At 65.1% G+C, this 22,180-nt stretch overlaps 1 protein-coding gene across 13 annotated transcripts in view; it reads left to right on the top strand.

Moving 5' to 3' along the window:
• CBFA2T3 (CBFA2/RUNX1 partner transcriptional co-repressor 3) overlaps window positions 1-22,180 on the top strand; it is a 69,119-nt gene that overhangs the window by 32,077 nt on the left and 14,862 nt on the right. For 5 of the 13 annotated variants that reach the window (XM_079119197.1, XM_079119198.1, XM_079119194.1 and 2 more), the window contains exons 2-3: window positions 17,704-17,843; window positions 20,373-20,450. The exons of 1 other annotated variant lie outside the window; for it this stretch is intronic. In XM_079119197.1, coding sequence (XP_078975323.1) covers window positions 17,704-17,843; window positions 20,373-20,450 — 218 coding nt within the window. 7 more of the 13 variants (XM_079119196.1, XM_079119191.1, XM_079119199.1 and 4 more) reach the window with 4 other exon arrangements.

Below are 22,180 nucleotides of genomic sequence, written 5' to 3' on the forward strand. Positions count from 1 at the left end.
CTGGGCAGACGGTTGCCGGGTGCCCTGGAGGGGTGCCCTGCCAGCCCTCAGTGGGGCACGCTCCCCAGGGTGGCAGGCCCTGCCCCTGTGCCCTGCCAGGAGGGCCTGGGGCCAGCCTCGGGAGCTGAGTCGGAGTCCTTCCGGCCCAGAGCTGGCCTTGGGAGAGGCGGCCTCCCCTCCCTCGGGAAGGCTGGGGGGCTGTTTCTGCTGGGCATGGCCCACCCCCAGAGCTCCTCGAGGTTCCGGGACCATTTGGTGGAATGAGTCAAAACATCCAGAAGGCTCCCACTCGGGAGGCAGGCGGCAGAGCCAGCTCCGCGCCTCCCCCGAAGCAGCTGCCACCCCGGCCGCGGCAGTGCCAGCGCCAGCACCCAGCCCATCTGCCCGCCTGGCGCCTTCCCAAGGCTGGAAACAGACCGTCCCCCATGGTGGACACAGCCTGTTCCCCCAGACAGGGAAGGACAGGTAGAGGCTGTTGCTGGTGACCCCAGGCAGGCGGCTGCCCTCTCTGTGTGATTCCACCTGGGGTGGTGCCAGCTGAGAACACCCTCGCCCTGGGCCACCTGCTTTCTTCCAGGACCATCCCTGTTTTAACTGTGTTCCCTGCTGCCCTGTCGCCAGGTTCGAAGTGCAGACTCCAGGCCCAGGGGACGGGGAGGGCTGAGCTGGAGGGCTGGGCTGGCGGTCCTCCACCTGCAGGTGGCCCCTGCACTTGGAGGCCTGAGTGGCCCGGCGTGTCCAGCCCGCCCGGCAGTGGGCTGATGAGAAGACCTGAGCAGAGGCAGTGGGCCCCACCTCTGAGGAGCTGCCTGCCTCCTCCCAGGGCCGCCTGTGGGGGCACCACTCGCCCTCTGTAGCCATCCTGGGCCCGCGGTAAACCAGAGCCCAGCAGGCCTGCCCTACCTGGCCCTGGGGCTCTGTCCACACGGTCCCGCCTGCCCCTCCACCTGGACCCTGTCTGAGGTCACGCTGACCCACCCGAGAGCCACAGCCTGAGCCTGCTGGCCCCAGGCCCGCTGCTCTACTCCCAGGGAGTTTTGTTGCCGAGGCTGACGTGCCAGCAGGCCAGAGGGCAGCAGGGTCTGCGGGACCTCACGGTGAGTGGGAGGCCTTCCGCCGACCCCAGAGCGGTGCAGCAGGTGACCTGGCCAGTGGCCATGGCCCGTGCTGCTCAGCAGGGGCCAAGTGTCCGGGGCACTGTGCACTGTCCCCATCCTCGCAGCAAGCCCACGACACAGAGAGAGAGGACACAGCTGGACCTGGGCCCCTTGTACCGGGAGGTGAGGTCACCCTGGCTGGAGGTCCCTGGAGCCCACACCCAGCAAGCCTGCCCCCAAGTATGTTGCAGACTGGAGGATGGACCTGGGGTGGACTCTGCTCTGGCTGCCCTGGAAGGGCCTCCCATGAGCAAGGCCTGCTGTGGCGCCCAGGAGCCCAGGGCACTGCTGGGGCCCTTCCCACCTGGACAGGCCGGCGCCCACCATAGTGCCAGGCCTCCCAGCAGAGGCTGCAGGTGTTGAGCCAAGTCCAGAGCGTGGCTTGGCCTCTTTTGCCTGGGATGCATCAGGAGCCGGGGGCAGGCTGGCCTGTGCCCCGGTGGCTGCGAGCTCAGCTCATGTGGCAGACGGTACGTTTTAAAGCTCAAACTGGTTGAAAGGCCACAAAGAAACAGCCCCGGCCCTCCCACAGTGGCCTCTGGTGCTGACAGGAAGCAGGTTACAGAAGGTCCTCAGACCCAGGTTGGACCTTCAGGTCATCCCATGAGCAAGCTGGCCTCAGCTCAGAGACTCAGGAACCAGGAGGCTGCAGGCCAGAGCTCAGCCTGGGGCAAAGAGTGCCAGGAGCTGCTGCCCTCCTGCCTGCAGGGCAGATGTGAGGCCCATCTCCTGCAAGATGGCCCAGCACCCACGGCAGTCTTGGGGCTTCCTGGCTGGAAGCCATGCTCTCCCCACCGCCCGCCCGTTTCATGGGCTCAGAGATGTGGCCCACCCTGCCCTCTCACCACACCTGGTAGCTGGAGTCACGACATGGGGGCTTGGAGCTGGGCAGCTGTGCAGGCGCGGCTGGAGGCCAGCATGGAGCACGGTGTCTGGGTCAGAATCCCAGCTTTGTCCCCCGAGCTGTGGCTGTTCCCTGCCCCCTCGCGGCCTGTCGCCCCACCTGACCAGGAGTCATTGAACCCTTTACACGTAACGGATGGCGTCACAGGCCATTGGGTGGGTTGGATGGGCTCTTGTTTTGTGGGCCACTTGGAGGCTGGGAGTGGCAGGGCCAAAGGAACGTGCCTTCAGGTCCTACTCTGGCCAAGCCTTACACAGGCCCTCCTTCGTGAGCCGGCCTGGACCCGGGGATGGAGTGAGGGTGTGCCTGGGAGGCATCCGGCGCGCGGGCGCCGTCCCTCTTGGTTCATCCACACGGGGAGCCGGAAGGCCAGCGGTGTTTCTAGAAGGGGAGGAAGAACCACCCGGGCTCTGCAGCAGCCGCCATGTCCTGCGGGCTGGGAGCCAGCACTCACGCTGGGACTCGGCCAGGGCCCAGCCCACTCCGCGTGTTCCACACCTGGGGCCTACTGAGGGTGGGCCCAACCCCACCCTGCCCCTGCCTGAGCCCTGCTGGCTGCCTCCCCTGGCCAGGGCAGAGGGCCCCAGGCTTCGTCCCCTGCGGCAGCAGGACCTGCAGGCAGCCTGAGACAGGAGGGGCTATGGGCCAGACCCCCACCCAGGGAGATCCCGGAAGAGGTGCCCGCTTGGCAGCCCGACCAGGAAATCCCGCTGGCAGGGTGCCACCACCACCCTGCCACCCCGATCCGGCGTCACCAACCAGACGCTTGGGACGCCTGCCAGGCAGGGGGAGGGCTCACGGCTCCGGTGCCACCCTTCCTGCTGCCTGCGTGTAATTAACAGAGTAATTAAAAACAGGATGAGTTAATTGGTCTTCATTTATGTGGCAGATGTTTTTAATTGAGGCAGGAAACAATTTACCTGTTTACATAAACAATGGCAAAAGCACCCTGTGGAAGGGACTTGGATGGAGGCACCCCGTCCCCTGCAGGGAGAATGGCCACGGCTGGGTCTCCCTCCACCGTGGGAGCCCTGGAGCCTGGCCGCTGGGCGGGGCAGGGAGGCTGCCGCCAGGAGGAAACATCTGCCTGCTGGGTTTGCTTCCAAGGGAGGCTGTTTCCTTAAATTCAGAGAAAGGATGTGTTGTTCCTGGGCGGGGGACAGCAGCCAGCCCTCAGCCTGCCCTCGGGACTCCTCCCCAGGCCCAGCGGGCTCTGGCTCCCAAGGGCGAAGGACTGGACAGCTGGGCTGGAGGTGGGCACCCTCAGGTGAGGAGGCCACGGCTTCCCTCCTGCCTGCATTTGGGCTGCAGTGGCCACTGCCCAGTGGGGCTGCGCCTGCACCAGCCGCCCGGAGCCTAAGATCAGCTACATGAAGGCGAATGTGAAACTCCTCCCCTGCATGGCCACCTTTCAGGTGCTCAGTGGCCACAGGCTCGGGTCACCACTGCACAGGGCAGGCCTAGATCTTCGCGCTGGGAGGCACGGTTCCCGAGGGAGCCAGGATCCGGAGCCGCCTGTGTCAAGGCACAACGGGCCCTGCAGTGTGGCTGCGTCCCCCTCTAACTGCAGGATTCCCCACAGGGGTGGCAGTGGGGGGCTGGGCTCCACGTCAGGGAGGGCCTTGAGCTAGCTGGACTAGCACCTGTGCTAGACAGTCGCTGGCGGGGCCCAGGCGTCCTTGGGAGCCCAGGGCCTGGCCCACACCTGGTCCACAGGAGCTGCCGGCAGGATGACTTCAGGTTCTGGGCTCAGCACCTGTTGCTCTGCAGTGTGGAGTGTGGGGCTTCCTTCGCCTGGCCTGGGGAGACTGCCGGGGGCTTCCTGCCCTGCCTGGGCTTCCTTACTCGTGAAGCAGGTGACAGGTGACACACTCCCCCAGGTGGCCCGTGTGCACCTGAGGCTCTGGGCAGCACCTCAGTGAGGAGTCTGGGCTTTGCTGGCTTCCAGTTGGGATCTGAGGGACCTTCAGAGGTAGTTCCTGGGGCAAGGGGGTGGAATATTCTGGAATCCAGCAGGAATGGGCCTGGGAAGAGTGGTCCCAGCCCCTAGGTTGGCACTCTGGGCCCAGTGCTGGCCCTCCCTCCTAAAGGACATGAGGCCACCTGCCTCCAGGCTGCTCGGGCACTGGGGTTTGGTGTGAGGCCGGCTGTGGGCGAATGCTGGGGAGACAGGGCCTCTGGTCAGGAGGGCCCGCTGGGCACCCTCAGAAGGGGAGCCTGGCACTTTGCTTGGTTGGGACAAGACAAAAGCCACAGGCCGGCCCCTCCCAGGAGCCCCACAGGGTCCCCATGGTGGTCTCCAAGGCTGTGCCACGTGAGGCCAGCTGGGGTCACGCCAGCCCACAGGACGTCCACGCATCAGAGCAGGTGACGCAGCTAGAAGTTGGGGCAAGGCCTCTCCAGGGAGGTTCCCTGGGTCCTGCTGGCCAGGAGCACTAAGTCTGAGAGAGGCCCCAGCGCCTGCCTCCAAACCCACATCCAACGCGTCTCCTGTGCACGCATGTCATGCCCCCCGCGAGGCCATGGTGTCACCTGCCGAGCATTCTGGGCCTGGGAAGTGCCCTGGGGGGCCTACTGGCCCCCATGAGCACTGGGTGCAGGAGCAGCCTGGCTCCACCTGGGCCACCTCCTCCCAAGCCCACAGCAGCTTCTGCGCTTCTGAACCCTCGGTGGCCTGCTGCTACTGGCAGGGAAGACCCAGGCCTGCTGGGCCCAGGTTTCCAGGCCTGGAGTCCTCCCAGCAGCCCCTGCCACGCCCTCGGTTTGTGGGCCCTGGAGGGCTTATTCTTGTGTGTGGAGGGTCTGACTTCCCAGCCCTGTGGCTGCCACCTGCCTCCCGGTGCTGACACAGTGTCTGTGCTCTACCTGAGTGGCTCATCCAGGCCCCACCAGGCAGGAGACGCCAGAGGGGCTCCCTGGGTTCCATCAGCCCCGACTGCTAAGACCGTACCAGTGAACCCAGTCATCGCCCCCGGGACAGCTCTCCATGGGGTCATCTCATGAGCAGGCCGGGCCGTGTTCCCAGGGCCTCACACCACACCAGAGAGAACACGTGAGGACTCCTGCCCTGCACACGCACACGTGCACTCATGCCATCCTGCCCTGCTGGTGCTCTGCCCTCACCTCACCCAGAAGGCTGTACCGAGCGGCCCCACCTCGGCCTGGCCAGAAGGAGTCTGCAGGTAAAGCAGGTGCCAGGTGCTCCCTAGGCAGGAACTACCCAACAACCTCCCTCCCAGGGCACAGGGTTCTTTCCTCCACCCGCACACTTGAGGAAATGGAGTCTCGGCAGCAAGGAGGCTGCCGGAGACCACCCAGAGGTGGGGCAGAGGCTTGGACCTGGGCCTTCCTGACCCAAAACCGGGCAGCTGCAGCTCCTGCACTGCTGTGTGGGGGCCTGTGTCTGTGGTTCGCCCCGCCAGTGAGGGCCCTGGACGGTCTCCCGCTTGGGTTGCTATACACTGCTTAGAAGATAGACGCCTCGGAGTGAACTCACCTGCGAGGTGCCTGCACAGCACTCCCAGGACCTGAGGATCAGGGCCACCCGGGGAGGCCTGGAGGGCTCAACCGCAGGACCTCCAGGCGTGTCCTCCCTTCTGCGACCAGCCCTTCAACTGCTAGTTCATCCATTCCCTTCACCCGCCTGGCCCTGTGTGTCAGGCCCCGCAGACCTTCATCTCCCAGAGGGCGACTCCCATCTTTCATACCTGAGGTTAGACTAGTGAAGGAACTCAGATATGGAACCAGGAGCAAGAGCTTATTGTCTACCCAGAGGTTCTCCCCACTCATCCTCCTATCTACCCACCTATCCAGCAGTCCACCCACCTGTCCATCCACCCACCCACTCGTTCATTTCTTCACCCCCCGTCCATCCTTCCACCCACACACCTCGCCCATCTATCCCTGCACCCACCCACCCATCCACTCACCTGTCTATCCACCTACCCATCCACTCACCTACCCATCCACCTACCCACACACACACACCCATCCACCTACCCACGCACCCACCCATCCATCCACCCACCCATCCATCCCTCCACCCACCTCTCCATCCATCCATCCACCCACCGATCCATCCCTCCACCCACCTCTCCATCCATCCATCCACCCACCCATCCATCCCTCCACCCACCTCTCCATCTATCCATCCACCCATTCATCCACCCACCCATCCACTCACCTGTCCATCCACCCACCCACCCACCTCTCCATCTATCCATCCACCCACCTGTCCATCTATCCACCCACCCACCACCCATCCTTCCACCTGCTCACCTCTCGGTACACCCTCCCACTCTCTTGCTGCTCCTGCCCTGGCAGCCCTGGCCCTTGTTCCCTATCCTGACCACTCACACTCAGCCTACCATGCTAATCTGTAGATGGCGACTTCTTGGTGACATGAGTGCGTGGGGTGAGAGGGACCAGATAGACCCCAGTCCCAGATTGTCAGGGATGGTGCTGTGACAGGGTCCTTCCTGCCGTGCCCTGCCCCAGCCTGGCAGCCTCCCCGGTCAGCGGGCTGTCCAGATGGTGGAGCTGCCTCCCCCAGGGCTCTCAGGGAGTTGTTGGCGGCTCAGCCCCAGCAGCTGGGCGAGGAATGTGCTTCCTTTGAGCGCCAGCCGCAGGGTGAGCAGGCCCTGGACATCTGGATCCCATTTGCGGCCCTTCGAGAGCCTGGAAGATTTTAATTCCAGCCGCTCTGAGCTCCCACCCTCCCTGCCTTTTAACTCTCTGAGCCCAGGATGCCTGGAAGCCCATGCTCTGGGCACCTCCATGGGGCATGGAACAGGGACCAGGCACTTTGGGTGGTTGGCGCTCTGGGTCAGTAGCCAACCAAGGCGTGAGCCTTAACGACCACTCCCCAACCTGAGTGCTGTTCCGAGTGACTGTTCTGCTGCCATTGTGTCCTTGATGAGACCACACTGCCCCTGGCTGTGACCATCCGCTGCCCCCAGCCACTTTCCACGTCAGTAGATGGTGTTCTTGGCGGTCACATCCTCAGGAAAGGGGCATCTGACGCATGGCCCACCAAGAAGAGCACCCAGCCTGACACTCACCAAGTGTGCACAGGACCCCTGGCCAGGCTGGTGTCTCCTGATGGTGTCCCGGGCCCCGCCTGGCGGCTCCCCGAGCCAGGAGCCCGCATCCAGACCCAGCGCCACAGGCAGGCTTCCTGAGCTCCATGGAGGACTCGGGACATGGCCCCGGTCTGTCTGAGCGTCTGTCCCAAGTGCTCAGCCCTTCCCCGGAGCCGGTGGGTCTGCCTCATGTGCTCAGTTCATGGTCCCTGCAACCCTGTCTGAGGCAGGGCCTCGCACAGTCACCCAGGTGGCTGGAACCCACGCTCCTGCCTTGGGCTCCCGAGGGGCTGGGGTCAGGCGTGGCCACGCACATGCTCCCTTCTGTGGTGTGGCTCGTTTGGGGCTCTCTGAGGTGTCGCGGGTGCTCACGGCCCTGGGCTGCCACCCTGGGCTGCTGCCATTGGCAGATGTGACTGGCCCTGTCCCCACGTGCATGGGCCTGCAGCCTGACTTCCAGGTCCCGGGCATGAGTTTCACTAGCCGGCCTCTCAGGGGCCACCTGTCCTCCTATGGTCACCTCCACGGAGCTGTGCTGCCCATGGCCCAGGTGGGTGTCAGGGACACCGTGGTCACTTCCTTAGACCTTCCTGGGGGTGGAAGCGTTTGGCCGAAGCTGAGACTCCAGCACCCGGGAGCAGGGGTGGGACGTGGGTGGGGCCTGGGCCTGGGCCTGCGGGCGAGGTGCACAGACCCCAACCCGCCCTCTGCCTCTGTAGATCCCCAGCGTGGCCTCCCTCCCAGCTCTCCGAATTCCGCGTCCCAGAGACGCCTGCGAGTGCTGGGTGTGCCCCGGACGCCTGAGCTGGGCAGGTGGGCAGCAGAGGCAGGCTCAGTGGGGCAGTCTCTCTGCCTCAGCAGGGCTAGCCCATGGGTGCAGTGGGCAGCTCTGCTGAGGGCTGGCTGTCCATGCGACCAGGCTCCTCGGGCTGGCCTGAGCCTGCTCACCGAGACTCCCCCAGGAGTGAGGGGCTGAGGGCCCGACGGTCACGTGGCTGCACTGCATGCCTTCGGCCAAGGCCAGTCTGGGGAGCCGCCTCCGTCCCGGGTGGGAAGGGCTTCAGTGTTTGCACAGCCTGGTTCAGACAGGGCCAGTGCAAGGTGCCCCTCATGGGGTGGGGTCTGCAGCAGCCAAAGCCAGCAGGGGTCCACCTGGCCCAGGCTCACAGCAGCTCCAGGGTCTGCAGACACACCTGCAGGCGTGTCTGCTCTCCACATCCTATAGGACGGGCTCCACAGCAAAGGGGCAGGTTCCCAGGCAAGCTGAGCTCATGAACAAGCCCAGGGCAGAGCAGAAGCAAATGGGGCTTGAGGCCAGTCAGCAGCCTCCTGTGAGTACCAAGCGCCAGGCCCTACCCTCTAGGAAGCAGGCGGTAAACACGAGGACCCTGGCAGTATGACTTAGGTACTGAGCAGTCCTCAGAAGAGAGTGGAATGGGTGCTGCAGTGGTGCTGGGTGAGCAGTCCTAAAAGGTGAGGAGAGGTGTTCCTGCAGACGCAAAGGCCCTGGGGCAGCACTGGGTAGTAGGACCCAAGGGTGGCCAGTGCAGCTGGCCAGGATGGAGCCAGGAGGCATGGAAGGAGGCCCTGTGTCCCTCTGTCACCTGCTGGGCCCTTTTACAAGTGTGTTAGTGTGATCCCCTCTTCCAAGTTTCTTTGGTGAACACAGGTTCATCACAGGAAGCAAGAGTTCAGATGTGGCTCGAACCTCAGACACATCACCATGGGCATGGTGTCCAGAGGGAGGAGAGGCCAGGTCTATCTGGACAGGGTCTCTCTGGGGTCTGAGAGCCAGCCCAGGGGAGCAGCCTAAGGGCAGAGGTGGGCACCCCCCCCCCTTCCACAGGGCCCTGGACTGGACGGGTCGTGTGGTGGGTTTGTGTTGGGTGCAGTTTCACCATACATCACCCTCCAGGCCTCTGCTCCTGGGCTGACCCACTGCCTCTGACCCTGAGGTCCTCCTGGGCACCGCTTGTGCTGCCGGCCACTGTCAGCTGGCACTGAAGTGGCGCCCCCTCCAGGCCACAGCCCTGGGCTCTCCCTGGCCAGGCTCTGAGCTTGTCCCGCACGGAACTGGCCATATGTGGGGTCTGGTATGTGGGCTGAGTGCCCAGGCCAAGTGGCTGAGCCTTGGATCTCCACCTGCACACGGGGCTCCAGCACCCCGCACTTTGCAGGGGGTAAGCCAGGCAGGGTCCAGGGCCAGTGCTCGGGCCCTTATGGTCCTCAGCAAGGACAGCCCACCAGGCCCCAGTGCCAGGCGCACTAAGGACAGGCCTCGCTGAGGCTGCTGCCACATGCCTAGCTCCAGGGCAGGCGGTGGGTGCTGTGGGGTCGGCCTGGCCCTGCCCAGCCCAGGCTGAGACCGCAGCCCAGGGCAGGCCTCAGGAAAGCCTGGTGCTCCTCGAGGGCCCGGTCCCGAGAAGCTCTTCCCTGCCGCCCCGGCGTTCAGGCACAGAGGGTGGACCCCTCAGCCCGTGCAGGACATGGAGGGTCGTGGGCTCACCCGATGCCGAGTTCACTGCCCAGTTCACCCCCCAGGAAGGAGCCCATTTTGCAGGCGGGTGACTCGAGGCCTCAAGCCCTGGTTCACACCACCCACGTGGGAGCCAGCACCGTTGCCAGGGCATCCTGTGACCTTCATCATCACCCAGGCGGTGACTGTGGGGTCCCTGGGTGCTGAGTGGCCAGTGCTGGGCTATAGGGCAGGCTTGGTGGCAGGCAGTGAGTTAACGGACAGGAATGGTAGGTCCTGGGTCAGGCCTCCGAGGACAGGGAAGGGCTGGGCGGGAGGAATCCGGAGAGCCTGCGGGGGCGGGCGGGCCTGCCGACCAATGGAGGAGAAAATGCTAATCCTTTATTTTTATGTTATTCCTTATGCATTGGCGCGGAGGCCTGAATGGAAACCAGATGTGCAAGCTGCCCCAGCTCCAGCCGCACTCTGGCTGCACCCGCCCCGCCTGCCAAGCCTGCGGATCAAAGGCCAGCCCTCCCCTCTGACCCTGGCTTTGCAGGCAGGGCTGGGAGGAGCTCGGCCTGCGGGTCAACCCGGGGGTCACCCGTGTCCTGGGCTTGCTGGAGAGGAAGCCCAAGTGCCCCTACTTGCCCTCTGCTGGGGAGCCCAGCCCCATCCAGCACAGACCCCTGGAGAAGAGGCCCTCCTGGAGGCCAGCACCTGCCCCTTCCCTGTTGGTACCGCACCTTGGAACCGGGAGGGTCCAGAGCATCGGCGCCCTGAGTCTGTGTGGTGGAGAGATGGCCGTGGCTTACATGTGACCCCAGGACTCCAGGCCTCAGGTTCCCGGAGGGAAGCTCCTGCGAGGCTGGTCCCTGCAGAGGGAAGGCAGGGAGGGACTGAAAGCAAGGCCTCTGTGTCTCTCAGGTAGCCCTGCTGTGGCTGGCCATGCATCCTCCTCGCCTGTGCCAAGGCGGCGGCCAGCCTGCTCGTCAGTGGCCTCAGAGGTGCACACGTGTCCCCCAGGGGCATCACCACAGGGTTCCTAACAAACACTGCCCTAAAACACTGCCGGACAGGTTCTGCAGGACTCCCTGAAGCGTGGGGCCTTGCCGTGTGTGGCTCCAGGTCCCTCAGACGGCTGGGCTGGCTCTGTGCTGGGGCGGAGGGTCGGCCCTGGCCTTGGTGTCCGGTGTGGCTGGTGTCAGGCTGCTGGTAGTTAGGGGGCTTTGGGACTGGAGGGGTGAGCACTGCTTTCTGTGGAGGTGAAGGAAGGAGAGGGAAGAGCAGGCAGGGACCCTCCAGCGCCTGGCTCGGGCGTCAGGAGGGGAGCTGGGAGGCCTTGCAGAGCCGCGGTCTCTGACAGGCCATCTAACCTCCCGCCCTCAGGTTCCCCATCTTTCCCACCGGGACAGCACCCCCCGCTGCTGGGAGCCTCTGGGGAGCAGAAGGACGGTCCCTGGGGTGGTGACTGGTGTCCAGGCAGCACAGGAGCCCAGAGCACTGTGCCCGCAAGTACCCGGAGACCAGGACCTGCCGGAGCCCCAGCGCTGCCCAGGGGAGTCTGGCCCGAACTCAGGGGTAGGAAGCTGCAGGGGACTTGGGGTCCTGGAGGCCCTGCGGGGAGGCCAGTGCTTCCTTGCACGCCACGCCCCTCTGTGAAGCAGCGTGTGGAGGATCTTCTAGGGTCATGGCAGCAGGACCACCAGGTGGTCCTGCTCAGGGTCCTGCACCTGGCGTGGGCTGTGTCCCTGCCCTGCTTGGGGAGCGTCTGAGGCCTCTGCAGGGCTCGCCTCAGGGCTCCCAGGTGCTGAGTGGGCCACCTGACACCAGGCAGCTCCCAGCTCTGCCCCGTCTTCCAGACCATGATGGCTCTGACAGATGCCCAGAGCTGGGGAGGCTGGGACAGTGCCCTCGTCGAGAAACCGGCTCCCTAGGTTCCTGGGGTCCTCCCTCAACAAGCATTTGCTGAGCACCCCCTGTGTACCTGGCACCTGTGTCGGTGACGCGGCTATGGCGGACGCAGACAGATGTGGCTGTCCTGGAGCTGGTCAGGAGGGACAAGCTCCAGGCACAGTGCTGGGGCTGGCAGAGGAGGCTGCAGGCTCTCCAGGGAGGGCTGGAGGGTCATGGAGGCAAGGGCAGAGGGAGCTCTGGCCATGCAGCAGGGCTGCCTTCGTGGCCTGCTGGGGGTCATCCTGTAGGGGTGATCCACCCTCTGGCTCCTAAGACGGCCAGGCGTGGGGTTTACCCATGGCCTGCCACCCAGCTGAGCCCTCAGCTGCAGTGCTGTGCCCTCAGGTGCCCTGGGCAGCCCCCAGGGGGCAAAGGGGCAGTAGCAGTCCTGGCCTGTCTGCTGTTGGCTCATCTGCATGAGTTAGAGAAGATAGCCCCCGAGAGGGTGGTCTCCGTGGTCCTCACACCGTGTGTTGCCAGGGGCTCCAGTGACAGTGCATCCTGCTGTCACACCTTGTCCCAGTTCACAGACGTGGACACTGAGGCTGCCCACCTGGGCCTTCAGCAGTTGGGTGCTTGGTCATCACAGGACGTGAGGGGTCAGCTGCACTGGTAGGAGGAGACACCTGGGGGTCTTGCAGACCTCCAGGGGCCTTTGGTCAGCCAGGAAGGACTGGGGCGGGGTTGCAGGAGAGCATCCAGGTCCCACAGAGTGGACTCCAGACCAGGCCAGCCTCGCCGCCCCGCGTGCCTCAGGCCCGCGGTGGGGTTGAAATGCACTGAGGCAGGGACTCTCGCCGTAGCTGACCACAGTTGCTGGGTCCTCCCTGCGCCAAGCCTCTCCCCAGGGTCTGCTGCAGGCAGCTCCCCCAGGGGAGCACCAGGCTCACCTTCCGCAGAGGCCATGGCAGGACTGGAGGGAGCGTAGCCAGCAAAACAGGCGCCCGCAGAAACCAGGGACCCCTCCCAGGAGGGTTCTGGAAGCCCGGGCCTGGAGCGCTGGACTGTGGCCAGTTCCCAGCTGGGCAGGGCAGGCTGGGAACCGCAGGCAGATGGGGACAGTGATGGATGGAGTGACTTGTTCCAGTGCATTCCATGCTCTTTCCCACCGGCCCCGCCTGGCCTTCAGACCCCTTCCTCTGTGGCTGCTCAGTGACGCTGAGCGAGGGCCTGGAATAGCCGTCTGGGAGACACAGGGTCTCCTGGGCCCTGGGAGTGGTCTCGGACTCTGGGAATTTTCTCCAGGGTGGGAACTCCGGGAAGCTTGCAACTGGGGCAGGAGGGGGAAGAGCCCACCCAGCAGTTGTCCTCATGTCCCCAGGACGTCTCAGAGGGCCCCTGTGTGCTTGTGGGGGCCTTTAGGTGTCTGTGTCATTGGGGATGCCCAGTGCGCCCTGAGTCTCCACTCAGCCCTGTGAGAGGCTCCTGGGATGCAGGGTGGGGTGACAGCCCCGGCCCTGGGGGGCAGTGGGTAGATGCCTGTCCACGCTGGGAGAAGCATCACAGAGCAGGGGAGGGCCAGAGACTCCTGGGGGAGGGTAGATGGCAGAGAACAGTGCCCAGTCCTCTGATTCCCAGGCAGGGGCCATTTTCACGTGTTCTCTGAGGCTGGCAAGAAGAGGCTGGGCTGCAGGATCAGGATGGGGCTCTCCTCACTAGCTGGGCAGGTCCCTGCAGGCCTGTGCCTTGGTTTCCCCACCCGTGCGATGGGGTGGAGCTATTTCTACTCTGGGGGCTGTGGGCAGGCTCCAGGAGGATCACCTGGCCCTGGCCCGGGAAGTGCTGCTCTCTGTGTGTTGGTGCTGTGCTTGGTGGGCTGCCTGTCGCCACAGGCCCCTTGACTCCATCGACCTGCCTCTGAGCCAGGACCGCAGGGCGAGGCACCAGGCACCCCCAGAGCCTCCTCCACCAACCCTATCAGGAGAACCCCAGTGCTATTCTGCCAGGAGGGGTTGGGGCCTGAGCTGGTCTGGAAGGGGCAGGAGGAGCAGGACCAGGTGTCACCGGTCATGGGGACAGACTGCTGGCAGACCTCAGCTGCCCATGCTTCTTGTGCCTGGTTTTCACCCAGCTGCACCATGGAAGCCCTGCTCCTCCTGCTGAACTGGCCACAGGTGGCTCAGGCCAGGGCTGCACTTGGGGTTGGGTCCTTCCTCCCTGCCATGTCCGGGAGCCTCAGCAAGACGGTGTGGCAGCCCTTGGCTGTGTTCAGCTTGTGCTGTGGTGTGCTGGCCTCACAGGGAAAAGTTAAGCTAAAACCATCCGCCAGCTGCCTAGGCCCCCTGAGACCTCCCAAAACCTAATCCACTGGAGCAGGGCTTCCAGGGTCCCCAGATCTGGAATCCAGAAAACGGGGCCTGGGCAGGTGGGCGCAGAGAGGACTGTGGCTCCCGCCAAGTGGACAGGGTCCAGCCCAACTCAGCCCCTCTCAGGCTGACTGGCTCTGGGAAATCACTTCCGGGCCTTGGTTCCCTCGGTGGAATGGCCGCGCCCCTGGGCAGGCCCAGGAAGCCTGCATGGCCAAGGGTGCAGGTGAGCCCGGAGGGGCCTGGGGGCAGAAGGGCAGCACTGACAGCCAGGTGTCTGGCCCTTGCAGGGCTACGCACCCGGCAGCCTGTTGGAGGGCTGGAGCCATCCCCACAGCTCCCTGCACCTGGCTGCTCAGTGGAACCTGAGAGCTACTGTCAGGCTACACACTGGCCACTGTGGGGCAGCGAGGTCATCTGTGCCCCACAGTGGGTCTCCAGGTTGGGAGCAGGGCAGGAACCCAGTGCACAGGAAGGACACACCTCAGCCAGCCTCTGCTGGGGACTCCCGCGCCTGGGGCACAGGGCTGGGGGATGCCATTGTGTACAGGGGTCTGTCTCCATCTTCTTGGACCCGCCACCACCCCTGTGAAGCAAGGAAGGGGGTTCAGAGAGGCCCATGGACTCAGGTTGCCCAGGGCCAGTGTCCAGGGATCCTGACAGAGGCCAACTTTCAGCCCACCTTCCTCACTGACCACTGCTCCATCCTACCTGCACCCCTCTCTCTCCCTCCAGACCCTAGGTTAGGGGTCCCCATGGAAAACTCTCCAGAGGCCCCTCCTCTGGGGGCTGCTGTTGGTGAGCTCCATCCCAAGCCCTTGCCTTCCTGGGGGTCAGCGCAGGGGGAGACCCCAAGCAAGAGTGTGCTGGGTGAAATCGTCCTGCATGGGGCCATGTTCTGCAAGAACTGACCAGGACAGGCCCAGGAGCTTGTGGCTGGGAGCTCAGCCCGAGCTCAGACCCCGAGGAGGTTCCTGGCTGGCGTTCGCCCTCTGCACTGAGCAAGGAGGCCAGCCCGTGGCAGCAGAGCGGGGCGAAGCCCCCTTCAGCAGAGGCCCTGCTGGGCCTGAGCAGGAGGGCCCTGCGCTCCTGCAGCCGCCTGCTCAGCACACCTGCCCCTCCTTCCACACAGGGTCCTGGCCATCCTGCTGGTCCGGAGGACATGCCCCAGGTTGTGAGCCACCCCTTGATCTCCCAGCCCCTCTCTTCTCCTCGCCACTTCTCTCTCAGGCGGGGGTCTGTACCTGGGGCAGCCAGCCCCCAGAGCAGGGCTGTGAGGGCTCGCAAGCCCCTGCCCAGTGCCACTCCGTGCCAGCAGGGTGTGAGGATGTCGCCTCTGGCCCCCAGCTGCCTGACGGAGTACCCATCACCCATCCTGGACAGGGAGCTGAGGCTGGAGGCAGGCCAAGCAGCAGGGACATCAGACTCACAGCCCCTCCACTGTACACAGCCTCCCCCTGACCACGACCCAGGGCAGGCTGGACCTGGGAGGTTGGCCGTGGACTTCCTGCCTCCCCAGCCTCAATTCTACCCCCAATTTAAATCCCAGAGGGGCTACTTCTTTGCAGGTCCTCGAGCCCTAAAGAGAAGGCGATTCAGAGATACCAGGGGCCGAGAGATCCTGGAGAATCCCCAGCACCCATCTACTCACTGTGTGACCTTAGGCAAGGCACCTCCCCTCTCTGTGCCTGGCTCCCTGTAAGATGGACTGAGCATCAACCTCGCAGGGTTCTCACGAGGACCAAGTGGACCAAAGGCTGGTGCCTGCCTGCAAGGTGTGCAAGTCTGCCGAGTGCCTGGACGGCCTTGGCCCGCTGCCCTCCTCTTCTGCCCAGAGGATGACCTTAAGCCCCTGCTGGTCACGGGCACCAGCGGGCACCATGTGTCCCAGCTTCAGTGTCTGGAACATCACGGGCACATGGGTGCGGTCGGGAAGCGATGGTCAAGTGATGTAGGTGGCGATCCCGTGTGACGTGGCGCCTGGGCCCTGGCACTGCAACCTCCTGATCAGCCTGTCCACTGGCAGCACAGTGCTGCACAGAGGCTACATCCAGCGCCCGGCGCCACAGCCGGACTCCCCCCTCCTGCACTGGCCAGGTTGTTCTTGTTTGCTTCTGTTGTGTTCAGTTCTCAGGCTCAAGTGCAGCCGCCTCCGTGAAGGACCTGGGGACCCCAAACAGCAGTGTCCCCAGTGTCCCTGGCCTGTGGCCCAGGGCCGGCCTGGCATTTGAAGCACTTGGCCCAGGCCCTACCCGACGCCTGCTGGCCAAGGGCAGCCTGGTCGTGGGAAGGCCAGTGAGGACGGCTTGCTCCCCTCGGGCAGTCAGCCACATTCACCTTCTTTGGTTGTCACCAGGGACTGGCTGCTGGCCCTGCAGCCAGGCGTGGTGTTGATGGGTCCCCACAGCTGCGACCACACGTGTGCCCGGCCATCAGCCTCAGGACAGGCGGGTGTGGGGGAGGGGAGGGCTCCCAGCAGGAGGGAGGCCAGAGGCTGCAGCTGAGGGACAGCAGGTGCCGTGTGGCCTGGGTGGCCGCTCTTCGCCGGCTGCTCCCGCCCCGGCCTCCCAGTGGAACCCTGCCAGCTGTGGGGTTCTGGAGACGTCCCCAGCATCTGTAAAGCAAGGGGCGGCAAGGTGCAGTCCGTGTGGCGTTGGGCACTCCGATGGCGATGTCGTTTAAGTCACTATCCGTAGAGGCAGGTGGCCCCACCCCCACGTGGGTCTGTGTCCCTGGTTGGAGATAGGGCGGCTGTACCGAGGGTGACAGTCTCAAGGACCGTGACCTAAGGCAGCAGGCCTGGGGCCCCCTGCAGGAGACCCCTGCAGGTGTTAGCAGGAGGTGCGAGGCGGGAAGAGGACGTCCACCTGGCTGGCCCGGAGCTTGGCCACCAAGTCTGAGCTGCGGCTCCAGGCCTCTCCTGTCTGCCTGGCACTGCTGGCCTTGGCAAGGCACAGGAGGCTGGAGGCTCATGCCCATCTGCCCAGATGCCCGAACGTGATCCAGCCTGGCCTCCTTGGCCCCGGTGCCAGGTGCTGTGCCTTTAGTATCCTGCTCTGGGGCACATCAGAGGGTCAGGGCCACCTCGCCCTTGGTCCACCCTGACCTTCATCTTCTTTCTGGCCTCTCCCCATGTACTCACTCTGAGCAGAACTTGTCAGACCTCAGGGAGCATCACATCCATGGGGACCACTTATGCCCAGGCTCACCAGTCAAGTCCAGGCGCTACAGCCCACTGGCCTGTGACATGACACATTTCTGGGCCAGGCCTGGGATCAGTGCATCCTCTGGTCAGGATGGTCCTAAGGGTCACCCCGGGCAGGAGATGTTCCCACCACCCAAGGACCAACACCCATACTCCCTGGCCAGGCCCCAGGGGGACCTTTCAGCATCAGACAGTGGGGAGCCCAGCAGCCTCACCAGGGCTTGTTGGGAATGCAGATTCCCAGGCCCCGATACAGATGGGGGTGAGGAGTCTGGCATCTATCTGGACACACCTGCAGGGGATGCAGGTGGAAGCCGAGCTTGGACCTGCCTTGGGGGCCCACCGACTTCTTGGTCTGCAGAAAACGGGCCTAGGGCAATGCTCAGTAGGACCCCAGCTCCATGTGGCTGGCCTGCCTGAGCCAGGTTGATCCAGGCCCACCCTCTGGCTCGGCTCTGCACCCAGTGTCTAGGATGGACCTCAGCCTCCTGTGAGGGCAGCTGAGGCCTCCATGCAGTGGGTAGAGCCAGGAGCCCAAGCGGCCCAGGCTGCTCAGCCCCCAGCCCAGCTGCGTGGGCCTTGGTCAGACCCTTCTGCCCAGCTTGACTCGCGTCTCTTTTCTTCCTGCCCAGCGGACAGGAAGGAGAAGGCTGCAGCAATGCCCGACTCCCCTGCGGAGGTGAAGACCCAACCTCGGTCCACACCCCCCAACATGCCGCCCCCTCCACCCGCTGCGTCGCAGGGTGCCAGCAGGAACTCCTCCTTCACGCCTCACACGTGTGAGTAACCAGAGCCCCAACCTCTCCAACAGCCCAGGAGGGTGTGGGGGGCAGAGGTGTTTGACATTCTGTGCTGGGCCCCAGACATAGAGGCCCGTGCTGGGGCCCTTGAGGTCCACAGCTGGCACCTAAGCTTTGGAGGCTGCAATCCCAGCTGTGTGACTTTGGGCAAGTGACGACCTCTCTGGCCTGGTTCCTACCTATAGAGCAGGGCAGCCACGTGCCCTGTCTCTGGGGTCTTGAGAGGGTGGAGTTGGTGAGTGGACTAAGAGCACAACAGCAGGCCAGATGAAAGCCGCTGCCGTGCCCCTGCTTCCCACCACCCCCGGAGCCTCAGCATGCCCTCCCCAAGCCCAGGGCAACCACTCCAGCACCCAGAGCTCAGAGGAGGACAAGGACAGCCCCAAGGTCACACAGCAGGCTGCTGGGACACCAGCGCCACACAGGGCATGCAGACGCTCGGCGCCAGGCTCCACAGGGCGTGAGGGTGGCAGCAGCAGGAGTGATCGGGCCTCAGCCACGGCCAGCGGCAGGGCAGCTGGGCAGGACTGTGCCTGCAGCCCTGGGCAGAGGCCTCCAGCGCCTGGCCACTCTGGGTAGCTCTGGGGCCCAGGGGCAGGAGCCAGGGCTCAGGTCCAGAGTCTCTGCAGCCCCGTCAGGAGCTGAGGCTCAGAGACGCTGGGGTCCTGAGCAGGTGGGAGGAGGGAGACCCAGGCATGGACCCACATGGGGCAGCATCCCCTGCCCCATGACCAGAAGACCCACACGCCACCCTCCCTGGCATGCAGAGGCTGGGGCATCCTGGGGCTCCCCGACTCTGAGCCTGTGAGGCCCCCCAGGAGGAGCCCAGTCCTCAGCTGGCAACCCCTGGCCCCCACCAGGCCAAGAAGCAAGCGCTTCCTCCTCAGGCCCCCTCCTCCCCCAGCTCTGCCCAGGGCCTGAGCCGGGGTCTGGCCTGACCCCTTCCTCCCAGGACCTACCCTCTGGGCTGGGCACTGGCTACGTGATGGAGGGCCTTGGGCCCTATGCACAGGATGTGGGCTCTGGGCCAGCCCAGAGTGGCTGATGGCCTGCTCCCAGTGTGGCCTCCTGGGGACGTTGGGGCGTGCCGGCGCATGGTGCGGGCATCTCAGCCCCCGCCCTCTCCCCGGGCTGTCAGAGGGGTCCTGCTCCCCCTGCCTTCAGGGTCCTGACAGGGATGGAGATGGGGCAGGAATCACCCCACCCTCTGCTGGAACAGTCCTGGCCTCTGGGATGTCAGTCTGTCCGCCGAACAGCCTCCAAGCTAGTCTGCAGGGTGGACAGGGGAGGCCTCTGGTCTTGTGCTGAGGTTACCAGAGAACGTGGCCACCCTTAGCGCAGGAGGTTGCTCTTGGCGGGCGGCGGTGGCCCCCAGGCCCCAGGCTGTGGTGTGCCCCCTGAGGTTCCAGCAGGAGGAAGGAGCCGCCAGTGGCGATGCCATCCTGGCCCGGGCTCTGCCTCCCTGGTCTGCTGTCCCTCCGAGCGGAAGCTCCTGTCCAAAAGTGCTGGCCTGTGCACAGGTGTCCGGGGGCGCACGCTTGGGTGAGACCCGGGGCTGCTTTTGCGAGGCCTGTGAACAGAGGTGATGAGCAGGTGTGGGGGCCCTTCCGGCCCCTGGGGCCCCGCAGGAGGGTCCTGTTTCAGGCTGGGGTCCCAGCCCATTTATGAGCAGCACCCAGACAGCAGCTCTCCTTCCCTCCCAGCATCCGCCCCGAGGGCTGGTGGGAACATCCCTCCGAGGCCCAGGCCTGCTCTGAGGTGGCCACAGGTCTGTCCCCAACCTGCGTGACTGGCGGCCGGCGGCAAGCCGCGCCCCTGCACCTGGCGGCCAGCCCTGGCGAGGCCTCTGCCCTGGCTGCAGACTGACCTTGGGCTCCACCTTGAGGGCTGTGGCTCTCCTGGCCCAGTGGCACCCTGGGCACAAGTCGGCCTCGGAGTCACAGCCACAGCGTGACCGGGAGGGTGGACAGGTGGACGGGATGGCGGGAGCCTGGCCAGGGACTGGCCGTGCCTTCCCAGGGCAGCAGCCTGAGTGGGCCCGGCTCCTCCTGCCTTGCACCCTTGGCCGGGGCTCCTGCCTGCTCACAGAGCTCCCGCGTCCCCCTACAGCTCTGGCCACTCACTGCCCACGCACAGACCAGTCCGCCTGCCCTCCCACTGGGCGCCCTATCCCGCAGGCTGCCCCAGCCTGGGCTCCCTTTCTCAGACTCACCCCTGACGACACTCTACTGGGCCCAGGTCCCTGGAGGACAGCAGGGTGGTCTCTTCAGCCTCCTTAGGGGAAGAGGCATTTTTAAGAGGGAGGAGTCCTGCCCACGCTGTGAAGGTCCTGGAGGTCCAGCCAGACTGGCCCTTGAGGCCACCCAGCCAACTCCGCATCCTGCGGAGGCGCTGAGCCCATGCCGTGGCTCAGACCTGGTGGCGGCAGAGTTCAGTCCCCACACCGCTGGCAGGCGGGGGGCCGGCCGAGCCCCTCCTGACTGCGTGTTCTGCTTACTTTGCTCACAGATGGAGAGGACGGGCCTGCGACATCACTGCCCCACGGCCGTTTTCATGGCTGCTTAAAGTGGTCCATGGTCTGCCTCTGTAAGTAAAATAACGAGAACCGCGTCTCCGAGAGGCCTCGCAGGCTCCCAGTCCGGCCTCCCCGCCCACCCCGCTGCACCCTTAGAGAGAGGCCAGGGCCTCTGCAGGGCAGGAGTCGTGTGCCCGCAGCAGGGCACGGCCACCCTGGCCTCTTGCCCCAGCATGCGGAGGGCTGCAGGGTGCAGAGGGACCCGGGTACCTTGCGAGTGGGGCTCGGCCATGTCCTCGGGCTCCAGCCTGCCTACAGGGCCACCTCAGGCAGGGAGGGCTTCTTGACCTGTGGCTGAAGGGCCTGGTGAGCCACGGCCTGTGCGTGGCCCTCACTGTGGGTCACGCCACCGAGTGCTGGCCACGTGACCTCCGAGGTGCTGGGAGCAGAGTGCTTGTCCTGCAGGTGCAGGGTGCTTCCGCCCTCTGCTGTGCACTGGTGCCTAAGTGCGGGGGAGACCCAAGTTTGTGTGTGTGGTCCTGGTCCTGCGGTCACCGTGCCGCCCTCGCCTGCTATGGATGACGATGGCCTCCCAGCTGCAAGAGCGGTCGCAGCCCCAGTAGGGGTAGCAGGAGGGCCTGTTTGTGGGTTCCTCCGTCCCAGCCTGACCCTGCTGCAGCCACGCGGCGGCGGGAGGCATGGGGGTGCCAGCATGTGCCCCCAGACCTCAGCCGGGGACACGTGTGTGGTCTAACTTAGTAACACACCTGTCGCGGTAACGAAAGCACTTGTGCTGGGCTATTTTCGGCGTCTCTTTAGCAAGTTGCCGAGACTGCCCCACAGCCGCGGGAGGGAGGACAGCCGGACAGGCGAGGCGAGTGGCCACGGGGACCCAGGCACCCAGGCAAGGCTGGTAAGCAGGCCTCCGGGAGGACGGGCCCAGGCCAGGGCTGGCAGGCAGGGCCAGGCAGCTTGGACAGCGGCAAGTCTCAGAAGCTGCTGGAAGCCCCAGAGACCTGGCGCCAGGACCCTCAGCCTCCAGAAATGAGCCCACCGTGATGGTGAGGTCCATGGTGACAGGGTGTCCCCTGCCTGGCTGGGGTGGCGGCAAGTGGCTGTCCACAGTCATGACCAGGCTGTGTGTGTTGGCATCTGCAGGGGTCGGCCACACCTGCTGGTAGGGAAATTAGTGCATAGCAAGAGGGTGGGGGTCAGGGGCTGCATGAGCTGAGTCTGGTGGCCACTGACCACCCAGAGCAAGAGGGAGGCTCTGGCACATGCCCCTTGCTGACCGTTGCCATGTGGGCTGCTGCAGAGCCAGCCTGTCCATCCTGAGCCCGGAGGGGCTCCTCAGGTCCTTTGAGCCAGTGTTCCCACCTGCACGAGCCAGCTCGGGTCAAGGGGTCGACTGCTCAGAGCTGTGCTGAGGACCCAGAGCCCCGCGGCAGCATGCTGGGCAGGAGCCTCTCAGGAGGGCGGACACGCGAGCACGCCTGCTTCTCCACGGGCAAGTGGTCCCACAGCCCGGGGCATGGGCGCAGTGGTCAGCAAGCAGCCTCTCAACACCCAGCACAGCTAGTGGCAGGGAGGGGCAACTGCTCCATAGCACTTGGGCCGCCCTGTGCCTGCAGCTGCTGGAGGCCACTGAGGGAAGGACCAGGCCAGGCCCTGGGCTGCTGGAGGCCACTGAGAGAAGGACCAGGCCAGGCCTGGGTCTGGCTGGCACATATACCAGACTCCACTCTTGACCAGGGAAGCCTTCAGGGCAGGCTTGTCCTCATGACATGGGGCCTCTGAGGTC

Source organism: Sciurus vulgaris (assembly GCF_902686455.1).
Source record: "Sciurus vulgaris genome assembly, chromosome: 17".
NCBI classification, from domain to species: Eukaryota; Metazoa; Chordata; class Mammalia; order Rodentia; family Sciuridae; genus Sciurus; species Sciurus vulgaris.